The sequence below is a fragment of the Xiphophorus couchianus genome, chromosome 24 (genome assembly GCF_001444195.1).
Source record: "Xiphophorus couchianus chromosome 24, X_couchianus-1.0, whole genome shotgun sequence".
In the NCBI taxonomy this organism is placed as follows: Eukaryota; Metazoa; Chordata; class Actinopteri; order Cyprinodontiformes; family Poeciliidae; genus Xiphophorus; species Xiphophorus couchianus.
In genome coordinates this window covers 5,752,458-5,768,580 of record NC_040251.1, presented here as the reverse complement: position 1 = coordinate 5,768,580, position 16,123 = coordinate 5,752,458, and the positions used below count along the sequence as shown (strand labels likewise).

Below are 16,123 nucleotides of genomic sequence, written 5' to 3'. Positions count from 1 at the left end.
ACTATTTAATTCCTACTTCAAAAGTAAATCAGATCTGAAAATAAAGGAAGCAGAGAAATCTGATGAGTTTTGAGTATTTTTAGAACTTTATTAGAAAAATCACAAATTAATAACATCTCTGCTGAACAAATTATCAAAACACATTTCAGCGGGAGTTTACTTCAGCTCATAGGTTAGTATGTCATCAACATATAATTGTAAAGTTGAAAATAAAAAACAAATATACATTAACAGTAATATTTTGTTCCCGTTTCTTAGGTAACTAATTTACGTTAATCTGTGTTCTGCTGTCCAGCAGGGGGCGCTTTAAATCTTATTCACTGAAAGTGACAGAAACTGGTGAGAAAAGCAGTTTTGTTTCTGGAGGTGTGTTCTGGTTGACCTGCAGTTTGGGGCCTCTAGCTCTGTCTGCAGCCAACTCATGAGGACCTTCAGCAATAAGGTTATGTCAGACACTAAATGTGTTTTAGTTAATCTGATTCAAGTTTAATCAGTGGACTGAAATGGATTTTTTTTAACAAACACAGAGGGAGAAACAGGAGGTTTGTCTTTGATTCTGCGCTGATGTCAGAGGTCAGGAGCCGCTGTCTTCTCAGTGGTTTCCCGTTTCCTGTTTGAATGTCCTGGCCTTTGTTCCAACAAACACAGACTTCCTGTTCATACCGGGTGCACATCCTGTCCCACCCGCCCCGCCCCTGCTGACCTGTCAATCTCGGACGCAAACACGTCACCGAAAAGTTCATAGCAGCTGCAGACAGTTTACGGCCACGAAGCGTCTGAAGAACACTGAATGTACAGCAGCCAATCGTTGGCCTCAGAATTTCAATGATGATGTAATCAGTGACTGTTTTGTACAAATAAAACACGAGTTTGTGCGATTAGTTTGTATTTTTGGGTAAATCTGCGACACAAGTAGAATCCTGGAGAACGGCAACATCTGAACATCAGCAAAAAAATGTCAAAAATATATATTTTTGCCTTTTAACCTTTGTTATAAAGTCTTTTCCACTAAGACGGATGGAATACATTTTTATTATGCTGATGATACACCTGATGGTATCAGGTATTGCCAACCATAAATCCTTCAGGAATTCAGATTAAAATCTCAAATTCTTTCTCACATCTAAAGCACCTGATAATCAGCTCCATCATCCACCAGAGCTCTGATTTGTCCGGATGTTCCTACCAGAAGAAAACCTCAGATAAATTCTCATCATAACAGAATTTGCTTCTTATTATTTCTGTTTGCTTTCTGTCTTCTCAACCAGCACCTGGATGGAGGTCTAAATGTTTCTGATTGTGATGTTTATATGTGGATAATGACATGCTAACATAGTGACATGCTAACATGACGACATGCTAACATAGAGACATGCTAACATAGAGACATGCTGACATGACGACATGCTAACATAGTGACATGCTAACATGACGACATGCTATCATAGCGACATGCTGACATGACGACATGCTAACATAGTGACATGCTAACATAGTGACATGCTGACATGACGACATGCTAACATAGTGACATGCTACTATAGCGACATTCTAACATGACGACATGCTAACATAGTGACATGCTGACATGATGACATGCTAACATAGTGACATGCTGACATGATGACATGCTAACATAGCGACATGCTAACATAGCGACATGCTAACATGACGACATGCTAACATAGTGACATGCTAACATGACGACATGCTAACATAGCGACATGCTAACATAGCGACATGCTAACATAACGACATGCTAACATAGTGACATGCTAACATAGTGACATGCTGACATGACGACATGCTAACATGACGACATGCTAACATAGTGACATGCTGACATGACGACATGCTGACATGACATGCTGACATGACGACATGCTAACATGACGACATGCTAACATAGTGACATGCTAACATGCAACATGCTAACATAGTGACATGCTAACATAGAGACATGCTGACATGACGACATGCTAACATAGCGACATGCTAACATGACGACATGCTAACATAGTGACATGCTAACATAGTGACATGCTGACATGCTAACATAGTGACATGCTAACATAGAGACATGCTAACATAGCGACATGCTAACATAGCGACATGCTGACATGACAACATGCTAACATAGTGACATGCTGACATGACGACATGCTAACATAGTGACATGCTACTATAGCGACATTCTAACATGACGACATGCTAACATAGTGACATGCTGACATGACGACATGCTAACATAGTGACATGCTGACATGACGACATGCTGACATGACATGCTGACATGACGACATGCTAACATGACGACATGCTAACATAGTGACATGCTAACATGCAACATGCTAACATAGTGACATGCTAACATAGAGACATGCTGACATGACGACATGCTAACATAGCAACATGCTAACATGACGACATGCTAACATAGTGACATGCTAACATAGTGACATGCTAACATAGAGACATGCTAACATAGCGACATGCTGACATAGCGACATGCTGACATGACAACATGCTAACATAGTGACATGCTAACATAGTGACATGCTGACATGACAACATGCTAACATAGTGACATGCTACTATAGCGACATTCTAACATGACGACATGCTAACATAGTGACATGCTGACATGATGACATGCTAACATAGTGACATGCTGACATGATGACATGCTAACATAGCGACATGCTAACATGGCAACATGCTAACATGACGACATGCTAACATAGTGACATGCTAACATGACGACATGCTAACATGACGACATGCTAACATAGTGACATGCTAACATGCAACATGCTAACATAGTGACATGCTAACATAGAGACATGCTGACATGACGACATGCTAACATAGTGACATGCTAACATGACGACATGCTAACATAGTGACATGCTGACATGACGACATGCTAACATAGAGACATGCTAACATAGCGACATGCTAACATAGCGACATGCTGACATGACAACATGCTAACATAGTGACATGCTAACATAGAGACATGCTAACATAGCGACATGCTAACATAGCGACATGCTGACATGACAACATGCTAACATAGTGACATGCTAACATAGAGACATGCTAACATAGCGACATGCTAACATGAAGATGAACATGATCACATGCAAATAATACAAAATTAACGTAATCCTAATTTATGAGATATGGGTCTTTGACCTTTTGATCCCAGAGTGACTGTTTAGAAGGGCTGATAAAAAAAACAATGCCCTGCGACAGACTGGTGACCTGTCCAGGCAGCAGCTCCTCCCGAACCCACTAAGGACAAGGGTGTTAGAAAGTGGATGATTTTGTTTAATTAAATTATTCTTTCATATTTTCCATAAATATTTGTCTCTACAGTCGGCTCCTTGCTTCTTCTTTTATGTTCAGGTCGGAGAACCTTTGTGCTGATCCGAGCTCAAAACGGGATGCGGATCGTTCAGACCAAATCCAAGAGTTTCTGTCCTTTGCTGTGACATCATCATCCAGCCTTCCCCTGATTGGCCGTCCTATGAAGGGAAGACGATGGCGCAGCACTCCAAGCAGACCTCCAGGCAGTCAGATGACGCGCAGCAGTTTTCCAACATCCCGCAGTCCAACACCGCCTGGCACGCCTCCTCCGTGCACGCCGCCTCCCCGGCCGCCTCCACGCAGCAGCAGCAGCACGCCGCGCAGTCGCAGCAATTGGCTCCGCCCACGCCGCAGGCCAGACACTCCCCCAGCGCCGAGCACATGGACAGCAGCTCACAGAACAGGCAGGCCAGCAGGCAGTGAACGCAGCAGTCTGCAGGGACAATCGGGAAACTTAAAAGGGTTTGAAAACATTTTAATTCAGAAGAAAACGTCTGAAAAGATGTTCAGTTAGCGCAGAGGAGAATCAGATACGATGCTTTTCTTATTTCACTCCCAATCATGACAAATTATGGAGGCAAATGTATTTCACATTTGGTCTCATTTGCAGTTTTTTGTTCTTTGTAAAGACTTACTGTGTCAGTTTGTCCCTCCGGTTGACCAGAGGACACGTCCAACAGGACAGGCCCCGAAACAGGACACGCCGACATCAGGGGTGTACAAACCTTTTGCCCTGCTGGCAAATTTAAACTACGAGGAGCGGGAAATTTCATAAAAAAATATGCAAAAATTCATTTTTTGTGATTTTATTTCTTTTTTTAAATCAAATCTGTATATTATTAAAAACACAAAAAAGGGGACTTCCGGTTATGGCCGCCACGTGAGAAAACGTACCGAACTTCGCCCTGCTGCTTGTTGCTCTAATAAGGGGGAATAACCGCTGTTCACAGAAGATTTATGCAAAAAAAAAGGATAAACTGATGTATAATGACTAGCTCGACTAAACAACACAAAGGGAAAAGCGAAGCATTCAAGCAAACGAAGCTGTTCGGTGGAGAAGCTAACAAAGCTAACAAAGATGGCTGCGCAGGAAGGGACAAGCTAACAAAGATGGCTGCGCAGAAAGGGACAAGCTAACAAAGCTAACAAAGATGGCTGCGCAGGAAGGGACAAGCTAACAAAGCTAACAAAGATGGCTGCGCAGAAAGGGACAAGCTAACAAAGCTAACAAAGATGGCTGCGCAGGAAGGGACAAGCTAACAAAGCTAACAAAGATGGCTGCGCAGGAAGGGACAAGCTAACAAAGCTAACAAAGATGGCTGCGCAGGAAGGGACAAGCGAGTCTGAAAGTAGTAAGTCAGATCAAACCCTAATCCTCTAAACTTGGTGGAGTGATGGTGACACTACAAGATGTAAAACAAGAAATGAAAGATTACAATGAACGTATGTCGCCAGTAGAGGACCGGGTTTCCACCGGGAAGACCAAGTGGCTAAGCTACAAGCTAACGTGAGCACCTTGGAGGCTAAAACTAAATCGATGGAGGACAAACTCATGGACCTGGAAACAAGATTGGGCCCGCAGCAGACGGCGCTGCCCGACCGAGAGCCTGATGATGAAGGGCCTCAACTACCGAGAAAGGCAAGCCGTCATTGGAGCTGCACGGGAAACAGGACGTCTCCTACAAGGAACAACGGGTCCGTTTCTACCCCGACCTGGCCACCGGGCTTCACCAGCTGAGGAAAAAGTTTGGTCCGATCCGGGAGGAGCTGCGTAAATTGGGCATCGGCAATGGAGCAACTCAGCCTGCAACGCTTCTAGTGACTTATGGAAACAAAACACCTGGGGAAGCAAGCGAGTTTCTCAAGAAAATTCAAGAAGCTCAGGACACACAGAGCACTGAGTAAAGAACGACGGTGTGTAAAGTAAGGTGACCAAACGCCCGTATTTCACGTCCTGTCCCGGGCGTCCCGGGTTTTTTTTTTAGAAAGTGAGGAAATGTCCTGTTTTTTAAATTTCCTTCATTGGACCATTAAATTTACAGGCACTAGGGCCCTGCGCACGGCGCTGCGTGTGACGTAATCCCTGAGCCGCGTCAGTGCGGCAGCCATGTTGTTAATCAGTAGATAGATAGCGTGGCTGTCAGTAGCCAACAACATGGCAAAGCGCAAATCTATGGAGTTTCCCCGCTTTTAGAGCCCCGCCCCCCTCCAGGTTGTCCTGGTTTTCCCAAATTAAAATATGGTCACCCTAATAAAGTAAAGTACGCAAATAACTAAAATTCATTATATGACATCTTACAGTTCGCGCGTATCCATACAGTATCCATATTTCCCTTTGCATTTCAGTGCTTGTTATATATTTATGTTCCTAATTTTGTAACAATAAGCATTTAAATGTAAAATGGTCCTTTAAAAGGTTTTTAAATTTCAGAGGTAAAAAATGTTATTTAGCAGCAACGGGGATATTTTCTCCAGAATAGGCCAAGAGTAGTTCTGCTGATCCTCACTGGTTGTGGATTGGTTCCTGGCCATAAGGGGAGTCTAGTGGATATGGTGGGACTCTCCCAGTTTGGGGAAGGAAAATGGTAGAAGGGTTTGGTTTGTGTGTTGGATGTGTTGGATGTGTTGGATGTGTGTTCTGACATCCGGTTTTGTTGTGTCTCACATTTTTATAAGGTTAAGCAACCCGCTACTTTTGTTACTTTATGCCTCAAATCGTAAAATGTAATTTTATTTCATGGAACTGCAGAGGTCTTCAACGCCTCTAAAAGTAAAGCAAGTGATGAATAGATTGAAAGAAATGGACTCTAAAATTGTATTTCTTCAGGAAACGCATCTTCTTGATGAGAACAACTTAAAGGTGAGGAGGAGGTGGAGGGGCAATTTATATATACGGCACCGTTTACCTCCCATTCTAGAGGAGTTATGACTCTAATACATGAATCGGTGCCACTGCAAATTAAAAACATTATTAAAGATAAAAGAGGAAGGTACCTAATACTCCAAGGCTCCCTAATGTCAGAAACTCGTATTTTAACTAATATATATGGACCCAATGTGGATGACAGTCATTTTTACAAGGATTTATTCCTCACCCTGTCAACATTAAAGGATCACACATAATGGGGGGGGGACTTTAACTGTGCATTAAATCCAAGCATGGATAGATCAACAGGACTAGATCAGTCGCATAACAACTGTAGAGCTGCAGTTCATAGAATGATGAAGGAGCTGAAGTTACTGGATGTTTGGAGAGAAAACCAGCTAATAAAACATACTCCTGCTATTCAAGTACTTTTAAAACCCACTCCAGAACAGACTATTTTTTGATTTCTACAGAGTTGCAGTTTAAATTCAAGATTGTTACTATGACAATATTGTAATTTCAGATCACGCTCCGTGTTGTTTGGTTTATAAAGATGATAAATTAAAGAGAGACCCGCCGAGATGGCAATTTCAACATAAATGGTTACAAGACGAAAACTTTGTGAAATATTTAGGAATACAAATTGATCCAAATTAATACTACAGAAACAACAGCAAGTATAAAATGGGAAGCATTTAAGGCCTTCCTTAGAGGACATATTATTAGTTATACAGGGTCTAAAACAAACTGAAAAACTAGAATACAGTTGGAAGATAAAAGAAAAGTAATTCAAGCTAAAGTAAATAAGGGAAATGACCCACAGCTAGAACAGGAATTATTGATTTTGAGAGCAGAATATGATCAATATTCAGCTTCAAAAGCTGCATCAAGTCTTTTACGACTCAGGCAAACGACAAGGCAACAAAGCGGGCAAGTTACTGGCATGGCAACTAAACCAGTTAGAAACTAAACAACCAATCACATCTGTTATATCAAACGAACTAACCCTGCAAGACCCCCAAGAAATTAAGGCAGCTTTTAAGAACTACTATGAAGAATTGTATAAAGCAAAAATAAGCATAAAATTAGAAAACATAAATCAATTTTTAAATAATTTAAATATACCTAAATTCTCAGAGGAAGACAAGGACAACTTGAATCTAGAAATGACAAAAGAAGAGTTAGAGTTCGCCACTGACGATAATCTGAAATCAGGGAAAAGAGCAGGACCAGACGGCCTTCCAACAGATTTATATAAGACCTTTAAAGACAAACTTTTGACCCCATTATTAGACACGTTTAAAGACATTTTTCATTCAAATTATTTCCCCCCCTCAGTAAACGCTGCCATGATTATCCTTTTGCCGAAGCCAGGCAGATCTCCAAATAAATATAACAACTTTAGGCCGATTAGTTTGCTAAATTCTGATCTGAAAATAATCTCTAAGTTGCTATGGCGACGCTTACAAAAGGTTTTACTAAATACAATTAACTGAGATCAAAACGGGTTTATTTTGGGGAGGCAAGGTTTTCATAAGGTGAGGCGAGTATTAAACATAATTCATTTTAATAAAAATACCTCAGACTCTGTTCTGTTATCATTAGATGCCGAGAAGGCGTTCGATTGGGTTCACTGGGAATATCTTTCTCAATTGTGGAAACAATTTTGTAAAATGGGTTAAAATATTATCCAATAATCCCTCAGCTGAAATAATAACAAACAGAAACATATCTAAGCCAATAAAGATCAATAGAGGCTGCAGACAGATTCGCTCAGACCTTCATCTCATGGAATCACTGCTGGACCTGCAGAACAGGATTTCCTGGTTCACAGACCATGTGACCTTATTCATGTCAAAATGAAGTCCATCAATACAAATGATTATGGAAAGAATTCAATTATTTAGTGAGATATCTGGATACAAAATAAACAAAAACAAGTCTTCTATTCTATTAATGAAAGAATTAGCCCATCCTCTGATGATTTACAGTTTAAAATAGTTCATGAATTTAAATATTTAGGGGTAAATATCTCTTCAGATCTTGAACAGGTTGCTGTGACCAATTATAAACTCATATTGAATGAAGTAGATAATTCATTTGAAAGATGGATGCCACTACCAATATCTATGATTGGAAGAATAAATATAATAAAAATGAACATATTGCCAAAGTTACTCTATATATTTCAGAATGTTGCTCTTCCTGCTCCTCCTGAATTATTTTCACAAATAAAGACGAAGATGTTGCGTTTTTATGGAACAACAGGAAGTCCAACTGTACCTCCTTATGACCCAGGAGGCTTGAAGTGCCCAAAGTTCCTCTGGTGTTACTATTCTGTGCAGTTTAGGTCTATGATGTTTTATTACATTAATCATTCTCCACATTGGACTGACATGGAGACTCAGGATTTAAAATGGACTCTGCCTTCATATTTATATTCAAATTCAATATCAAAGCTTCTGAAACATACTAAAAATTCATTTCTTAAGAGTATGGAGAGATGTAAGAAATAATTAAATGAACCAAGTTGTTTGTCGCTGTTCAGTCCAGTGTGGGGTAACCGATGTTTGTACCTGGTAGAGCTGATTCAATATTTAAAGTATGGAAAGACAAAGGACTCCAAATGATTCAGAGTCTTTATGAACCAGACTCAGACAAACTAATGAGCTTCCAGGATCTGCAACATAAATTTCACCTAGATAGGAAACATTTCTTTAAATATCTCCAACTCAGAAACTTCATAAGAACAAATCAAAATGATGAGTTGACTTTAGAGCCAAGTCACCTTTAGAAAAAATGTTAACAAAGGACAGTTTGAAGAAAGGAATCATATCCGAGTTTTATCAGTCAGTAATGTTACATCTATCTGAAGGATCTCATGATAGACTTAAGGCTTGGAGAGAAGATTTACTGCTAGAGTTTTCTGAGGAAGATTGGCAAACAGCATGTAAACTGGCAAACAGCAGCTCTATCAACACATCTCTTAAAATGATCCAGTTCAAATGGTTAATGTGGGTTTATATAATAACACTGGACCTTAATAGGTACAACAGGGAGATTCCTGATGTTTGTCCAACATGCACAGAGGACAGAGGATCTCTGGTTCGCTGCATGGAGGATAATTACACTGTTTTGGAAAGAGGTAAAAGATGTAATTGAGAAAATCATTTCCAAACAAATAATTCTTGAGCCAAAGCTGTTTGTGTTTGGACTGTACCCTGAAAAACATAATTATACTAAAAATGAACGGACATTTATAAACTTAAGTTTACTTAATGCGAAAAGATGAATATCAATGTTTGGAAAAAGACTCATGGACCATAAACCAACAGCTGCAGCAGATGTTATCTGGCTCTGGAAAAAATGATATATATTAAAGGGAAAACAGGATTTATTTGAGTTCATCTGATCCCTTCACTAGGGAGATGTTCAAGGATCTGAACATGTCAGAAGAACAAGTTAACTGCAGTTCCCAAAGACAATTTTATTACACTGTTAAATCTCAATTTAAAGATAATATGTAAAATATGTGATGGTTGTATTGGAACCAGGATTATGAGACATTTTGTTTTACTTTTTTGTTTGTATTTTATTTTGACTTGAACAGTAATACTACTATTGTTGTTGCCACAATTTGCATACTGATCAAGTTGTTTGTTTAAACCACTAAAATTCTAATAAAGATATTTTGAAAGAAAAAAAAACACAAAAAGGGTTTTGGACTGTAAATCTGACAATTTCCACATTTCTGGGTCATCAGCTGTTTTCTGTTTTAATGACCAAACTTTTAACCTTCTTGACTCCGGGGCCCAAGAAAATAAGTTCAAGGGCCCACAAACGGCCCGGGGACCGCGCTTTGGACACCGCCAGTCTAGGTGAAGAAATTCAGAGTTGACTTGAAGCTTTGCTGTCTGGTTCTGGTTCTGGTTCTGGTTCAGTGGGTGTGACCCGGAGCTGATGGGAGGCTCAGCCGCCGTCTGGCTGCAGCTGATAAGCCTCCAGTTGATCTTCTGTTTTTGTTCCAGCGTCGAGTCGAGGAAATGAAAATCTGCTGCCAGCGAGTTTCTCTGGCGGGTGGAAACGTTAAAAAAACTCCCCGAAACGTTCCGAAACGCTCCAAATCAATCCAAAACGTTCCGGAACGTTCCAAAATGCTCCAAAACGTTCCAAAACATTCTAAGACGCTCCGGAACGTTCCAAAATGCTCCAAAACATTCCGAAACGCTCCCAAACGCTCCGGAACGTTCCGAAACGCTCCAAAACATTCCAAAACTCCCCAAAACATTCCAAAACTCCCCGAAACGTTCCGAAACGCTCCAAATCATTCCAAAACGCCCCGAAACATTCCAAAACGTTCCGGAACGTTCCAAAATGCTCCAAAACGTTCCAAAACATTCTAAGACGCTCCGGAACGTTCCGAAACGCTCCAAATCATTCCAAAACTCCCCGAAACGTTCCGGAACGTTCCAAAATGCTCCAAAACATTCTAAGACGCTCCGGAACGTTCCAAAACGTTCCAAAATGGTCCAAAACATTCCGAAACGCTCCATATCATTCCAAAACTACCCGAAACGTTCCGAAACGCTCCAAATCATTCCAAAACGCCCCGAAACATTCCAAAACGTTCCAAAATGCTCCAAAACGTTCCGAAACGTTCCAAAACATTCTAAGACGCTCCGGAACGTTCCAAAACGTTCCAAATTGCTCCAAATCATTCCAAAACGCTCCAAAACATTCCAAAACTCCCCGAAACATTCCAAAACGTTCCGGAACGTTCCAAAATGCTCCAAAACATTCTAAGACGCTCCGGAACGTTCCAAAACGTTCCAAAATGCTCCAAAACATTCCGAAACGCTCCCAAACGCTCCGGAACATTCCGAAACGCTCCATATCATTCCAAAACTACCCGAAACGTTCCGAAACGCTCCAAATCATTCCAAAACGCCCCGAAACATTCCAAAACGTTCCAAAATGCTCCAAAACGTTCCGAAACGTTCCAAAACATTCTAAGACGCTCCGGAACGTTCCAAAACGTTCCAAATTGCTCCAAATCATTCCAAAACGCTCCAAAACATTCCAAAACTCCCCGAAACATTCCAAAACGTTCCGGAACGTTCCAAAATGCTCCAAAACGTTCCAAAACATTCTAAGACGCTCCGGAACGTTCCAAAATGCTCCAAAACATTCCGAAACGCTCCCAAACGCTCCGGAACGTTCCGAAACGCTCCAAAACATTCCAAAACTCCCCAAAACATTCCAAAACTCCCCGAAACGTTCCGAAACGCTCCAAATCATTCCAAAACGCCCCGAAACATTCCAAAACGTTCCGGAACGTTCCAAAATGCTCCAAAACGTTCCAAAACATTCTAAGACGCTCCGGAACGTTCCGAAACGCTCCAAATCATTCCAAAACTCCCCGAAACGTTCCGGAACGTTCCAAAATGCTCCAAAACATTCTAAGACGCTCCGGAACGTTCCAAAACGTTCCAAAATGCTCCAAAACATTCCGAAACGCTCCATATCATTCCAAAACTACCCGAAACGTTCCGAAACGCTCCAAATCATTCCAAAACGCCCCGAAACATTCCAAAACGTTCCAAAATGCTCCAAAACGTTCCGAAACGTTCCAAAACATTCTAAGACGCTCCGGAACGTTCCAAAACGTTCCAAATTGCTCCAAATCATTCCAAAACGCTCCAAAACATTCCAAAACTCCCCGAAACATTCCAAAACGTTCCGGAACGTTCCAAAATGCTCCAAAACATTCTAAGACGCTCCGGAACGTTCCAAAACGTTCCAAAATGCTCCAAAACATTCCGAAACGCTCCCAAACGCTCCGGAACATTCCGAAACGCTCCATATCATTCCAAAACTACCCGAAACGTTCCGAAACGCTCCAAATCATTCCAAAACGCCCCGAAACATTCCAAAACGTTCCAAAATGCTCCAAAACGTTCCGAAACGTTCCAAAACATTCTAAGACGCTCCGGAACGTTCCAAAACGTTCCAAATTGCTCCAAATCATTCCAAAACGCTCCAAAACATTCCAAAACTCCCCGAAACATTCCAAAATGCTCCAAAACGTTCCGAAACTTAACCTTTTGTGTTTTCAGGAACCAGGAGCAGCCGACGCTCAGAGAAGAACTGGGATCCTCCTCACTGGTTCTGCTGGTTCTGTTGGTTCCACTGGTTCCTCCTCAGAGTGTCTGGGACTTAGCTCTCTGGTTTCTGGTTCTGAAACATCTCAGGCCTGACTCTGACCCAGTAGAACAGAGGTTCTGGCCTGGTTCCGGCCCACTGGAAGCCTCCAGATTACTGTTTTTCCTGACCCGGTACCCGTCCACCCAGAGATGGGAACCGGGTCAACAGGCTGTCCTCCCAGCCTCTGGGGGCGACCTCAGCTCATAAGCTTCATTCTGATTGGCTCACCATTTCCAGCCACTTCCTTGATGTGGGCGGCGTCCGTCTTCAAGGAGGTGTGGCTCTTGGTCGACGACAGGCGCGTCTCATTGGTGCCTGGGCTGCAGGTGGGGGGCGGAGGGCAGCCAATGTGAGGCTCTGATGAGCTGACCACACCTGGGACATAACAGATTTCCTCACATGACCTCACAGGTGACCTTCAGCCTCAGGGAGGGGGCGGGGCTGCTCACCTTTCTGTCTGTGGGGGGCGGGGAGAAGGAGAGAGACGTCCTGGGTGGAGAAGCTGTCGGTCAAAGATTCATCGCTGCCGTCGGGTTCCTGCAGCCTATCAAAGACGGGGGGCGGAGCCTGACCTGTGAGGAAACAGGAAGCATCATTCAGTCAGAGATCAGGAAGGAGCTTCTCCACCAGGAAACACAGAACTGTGGAACCATAAGAACAAAGAACCCGGCGCCGGTTCTACGCTTCGCTACATTCTCGATGTTCTCGCCAAGTTTTCTGGCTTTTAGCAAATAGAATTAATTTTGATAATTCTAACTAAGATAAAACAAGAAAAGTTTGGTTTGATTTCAGTTCAGACAGTGAGAAAAAAACTGTTTGTTTTCTTATGAGCTGTATCTAAATATATTATGTATATTTACTGTATGAAACGAAGTTTAAATTTAGCCTTGTGAAAAAACCTTCCATCTTTGCTAGAAACAAAATGTCAAAGCATTTTATGGTAAAACCCAGTAACTGTGTTACCGTCAGTTGTTATAAGAATTTACACGACTCCGGCCCTTTAAATCTCCCTGTTGCTCCATATAAGGACTGAACTCATTTACTTCCTCCACCTCCAAACTACAACCAGGGGCAAACTCAACATCATCCTTCCTTTTGGTCTCTGATTGGCTGGTTAAAATTCAAACAGAGGAATTTCAGTCAATGGAAGAAATCCCAGATGGCGCTCTGAAGGGAAATGAGAATCAATCTGGACTCTGTGTTTGACCCGGTTCTGTTTCCAGAGTTCTGATCTGCTCTGACGTCATACTGGTTTCCCCTTTCAACCAATCAGGTCGCGTTCAGTTTTTCTCACCTGTGCGGTGACGCGGAAGCCTCCCATTGGCCACTGGCTGCTCTGAGACGCATTCTGATTGGTTGGGATGCTTGGAAGCTCCGCCCTCGGTGCTGCCAGAGACACTGTGGAGAGCCGTCACATCCATCCTGCCAGAAACAAAACACACCGTTATTATTACATTTATTATCTTTTCTAAAACAAATATTTCAGAAATATTTGGTCCGCATCACCGGCAGTAAGTCGGGCTCGTTTCCAGGCAGAGTTGGACCGGTTGCTCTGAGTTGGACCGGTTGCTCAGAGTTGGACCGGTTGCTCTGAGTTGGACCGGTTGCTCAGAGTTGGACCGGTTGCTCTGAGTTGCACTCTGCCATGGTTGCCCATTGTCACAGATTCTGTTCGTAGCGTTGAACAGTCTGCGGACCAGCCGATCCGTTCTGGTGACCTCAGGGTCTGTTTTTGCGGATGATCTCGTCCTACTGACCTCATCGGGTCGTGATCTACAGCGATACCGGAGCGGTTCGCAGTCGGGATGAGGATCAGGGCCTCCAAAGGGTAGAGGGCCTTCTCCGGGTCGGGGGGACGTCCTGCCCCGAGAGGAGGACTTTAAGTATCTCTGGGTTCATGAATGAGGGAAAACGGAGCGGGAGATCCACAGACGGATCGGCGCAGCGTCTGCAGTGCGGCGGGCGCTGTACCGCTCCGTCCTGGTGGAGAGAGAGCCCAGTGAAAAAGACAAGCTCTCGATTTACCGGTCGATCTACGTTCCCACCCTCATCTATGGTCATGAGCTTTGGGTCATGACCGAAAGAACGAGATCGTGGATACAAGCGGCTGGAATGAGTTTCCCTGACTGGACTCTCCCTGAGAGAAGCTCAGTCATCATGGAGCCGCTGCTCCGTCACACTGAGAGGAGCCAGCCGGGCGGCATCTGGTTGGGATGGAGACTCCCCGCTGAGGAGTTCCCGTCCCACCAGGAGGAGAGCCAGGACAGGCTGGAGGGAAGACTGGGCTGCTGACCTGGAGACCCGGCGAAGGATCCGAGGGAGGAGGAAATTTCAGAAATGTAATAAACCTTAAAATGAGCTGCTAAAGTTACGCAGTGAAACGTTGAAGCAGTAATTTGGTTTATTGATCCTGGAAGAAGAGAAAACAATCTGTGTTGTTTTCAGTCACATTTTTAAATGTTATAAACTTCAAAATATTATTAGCAAACTAGAGATTTAGCTTCAACCTGAATATTTAGTTAAATGTGTGGTAAATATTTAGCTTCAAACTAAACATTTTGTAAACCAACTAAACTTTTTATCTAATATTTAGAAGTAAATATTCAGTTAGCACAGCAAATATTTTTCTTGAAACTAAATATACAGTTTGAGGCTATATTCATATTTGAGTTAACTACTTATTTCTATCTATCGGTTTAGTTTGAAACTGACATTTATTACTAAAATGAATAACATGGTCAAAATTTGGACCTTATTTTTCCCATAAATAAACCAAATTATTGCTGTAATTTTTCCACTGTGTAACGTCTTCAGATGAATCCGGTCCGGATCACAGCCCGGTTCTGTTGGGTTCGTTCAGACTCATCTGAGAAGAGCCGCAGAGAATGAAACCGTTTCGAGGCTGTTAGAAACACCGAACGGTTCCGGTCCGGTTCTGGATCTGGACCGGTTCTGCTTTTACTCCAGGCTGAAGCAGATTCTGACCGGCAGATGTAAAAACACGGAGTGATCCAGAAACCAGCGGGTTCTGGACCGGAACAGCAGAACTTTCTGCGTTCAGCAGGAAAACAACCGGAAGCTCCAAAATCAGGATCCAGAAAAACCGAAAAATGTAAAAAACTGAAACTCACCTGCAGCGCCGCGGGTCTGCTGCTGACTGCGGAGCTCCGGGGGCTGCGCCTCCCTCACACACACACACACACACACACACACACACACACACAGAGCAGACGGAGGCTGTTACTGCCTCTCAATAATCATAATCAATAATAATAATAATAATGATCATTTATTTCACGGATTTCATTCAGAAGGTGAAACTGGGTTAGAAATGAAACTCAGCGATTTATTTCAGATTCTGGGTCAGAACATTGAACGTGACACAATAAACCAACAGAAAACATTCAGGATGTCAACATAGAGAATGAAAGGTCAAAGGTCAGCTTCTCAGGAAATTAAAACATCACACCAATAAAAGGGATTTTATTTTGAAGCCATGTTCGCTCCGAAGACTCCTGATTGGACAGACGTCCAGCTGTCTGGAGGTCAAGGTTCAGGAAGGAGAGTGCTTTATCCGAGCAGGCGGAAAGTTGGGTGGAAGAAAGAAGTGTGAGAAAAGAGAAAAGTACAGCAGGAACAGAGGAAGCCATGAGAGCTTCAGGGCTGGAACATTTTTATTCT

At 42.6% G+C, this 16,123-nt stretch overlaps 1 protein-coding gene across 1 annotated transcript; it reads right to left on the bottom strand.

Moving 5' to 3' along the window:
* Window positions 1–3,312: 3,312 nt before the first annotated feature.
* LOC114140719 (myoD family inhibitor domain-containing protein) lies at window positions 3,313–15,653 on the bottom strand. The gene is made up of 5 exons (XM_028010849.1): window positions 15,574–15,653; window positions 13,737–13,864; window positions 12,892–13,014; window positions 12,671–12,817; window positions 3,313–3,805 (listed from the first exon to the last, which is right to left on the bottom strand). The coding sequence occupies exons 2-5, from the start codon at window positions 13,861–13,863 to the stop codon at window positions 3,531–3,533; spliced, it is 672 nt and encodes a 223-aa protein (XP_027866650.1). The 5' UTR covers window position 13,864; window positions 15,574–15,653; the 3' UTR covers window positions 3,313–3,530.
* Window positions 15,654–16,123: the final 470 nt, after the last annotated feature.

Bases quoted from the DNA above. Each gene is read 5' to 3' on its own strand.
- LOC114140719 (XM_028010849.1), bottom strand. From the start codon at position 13,863: ATGGATGTGACGGCTCTCCACAGTGTCTCTGGCAGCACCGAGGGCGGA. The intron at 12,818-12,891 runs GTGAGCAGCCCC...GTTATGTCCCAG, and splicing joins CGCCCCCCACAGACAGAAAG to GTGTGGTCAGCTCATCAGAG. The intron at 3,806-12,670 runs GTGAGCCAATCA...TTGTCCCTGCAG, and splicing joins CAAGGAAGTGGCTGGAAATG to ACTGCTGCGTTCACTGCCTG.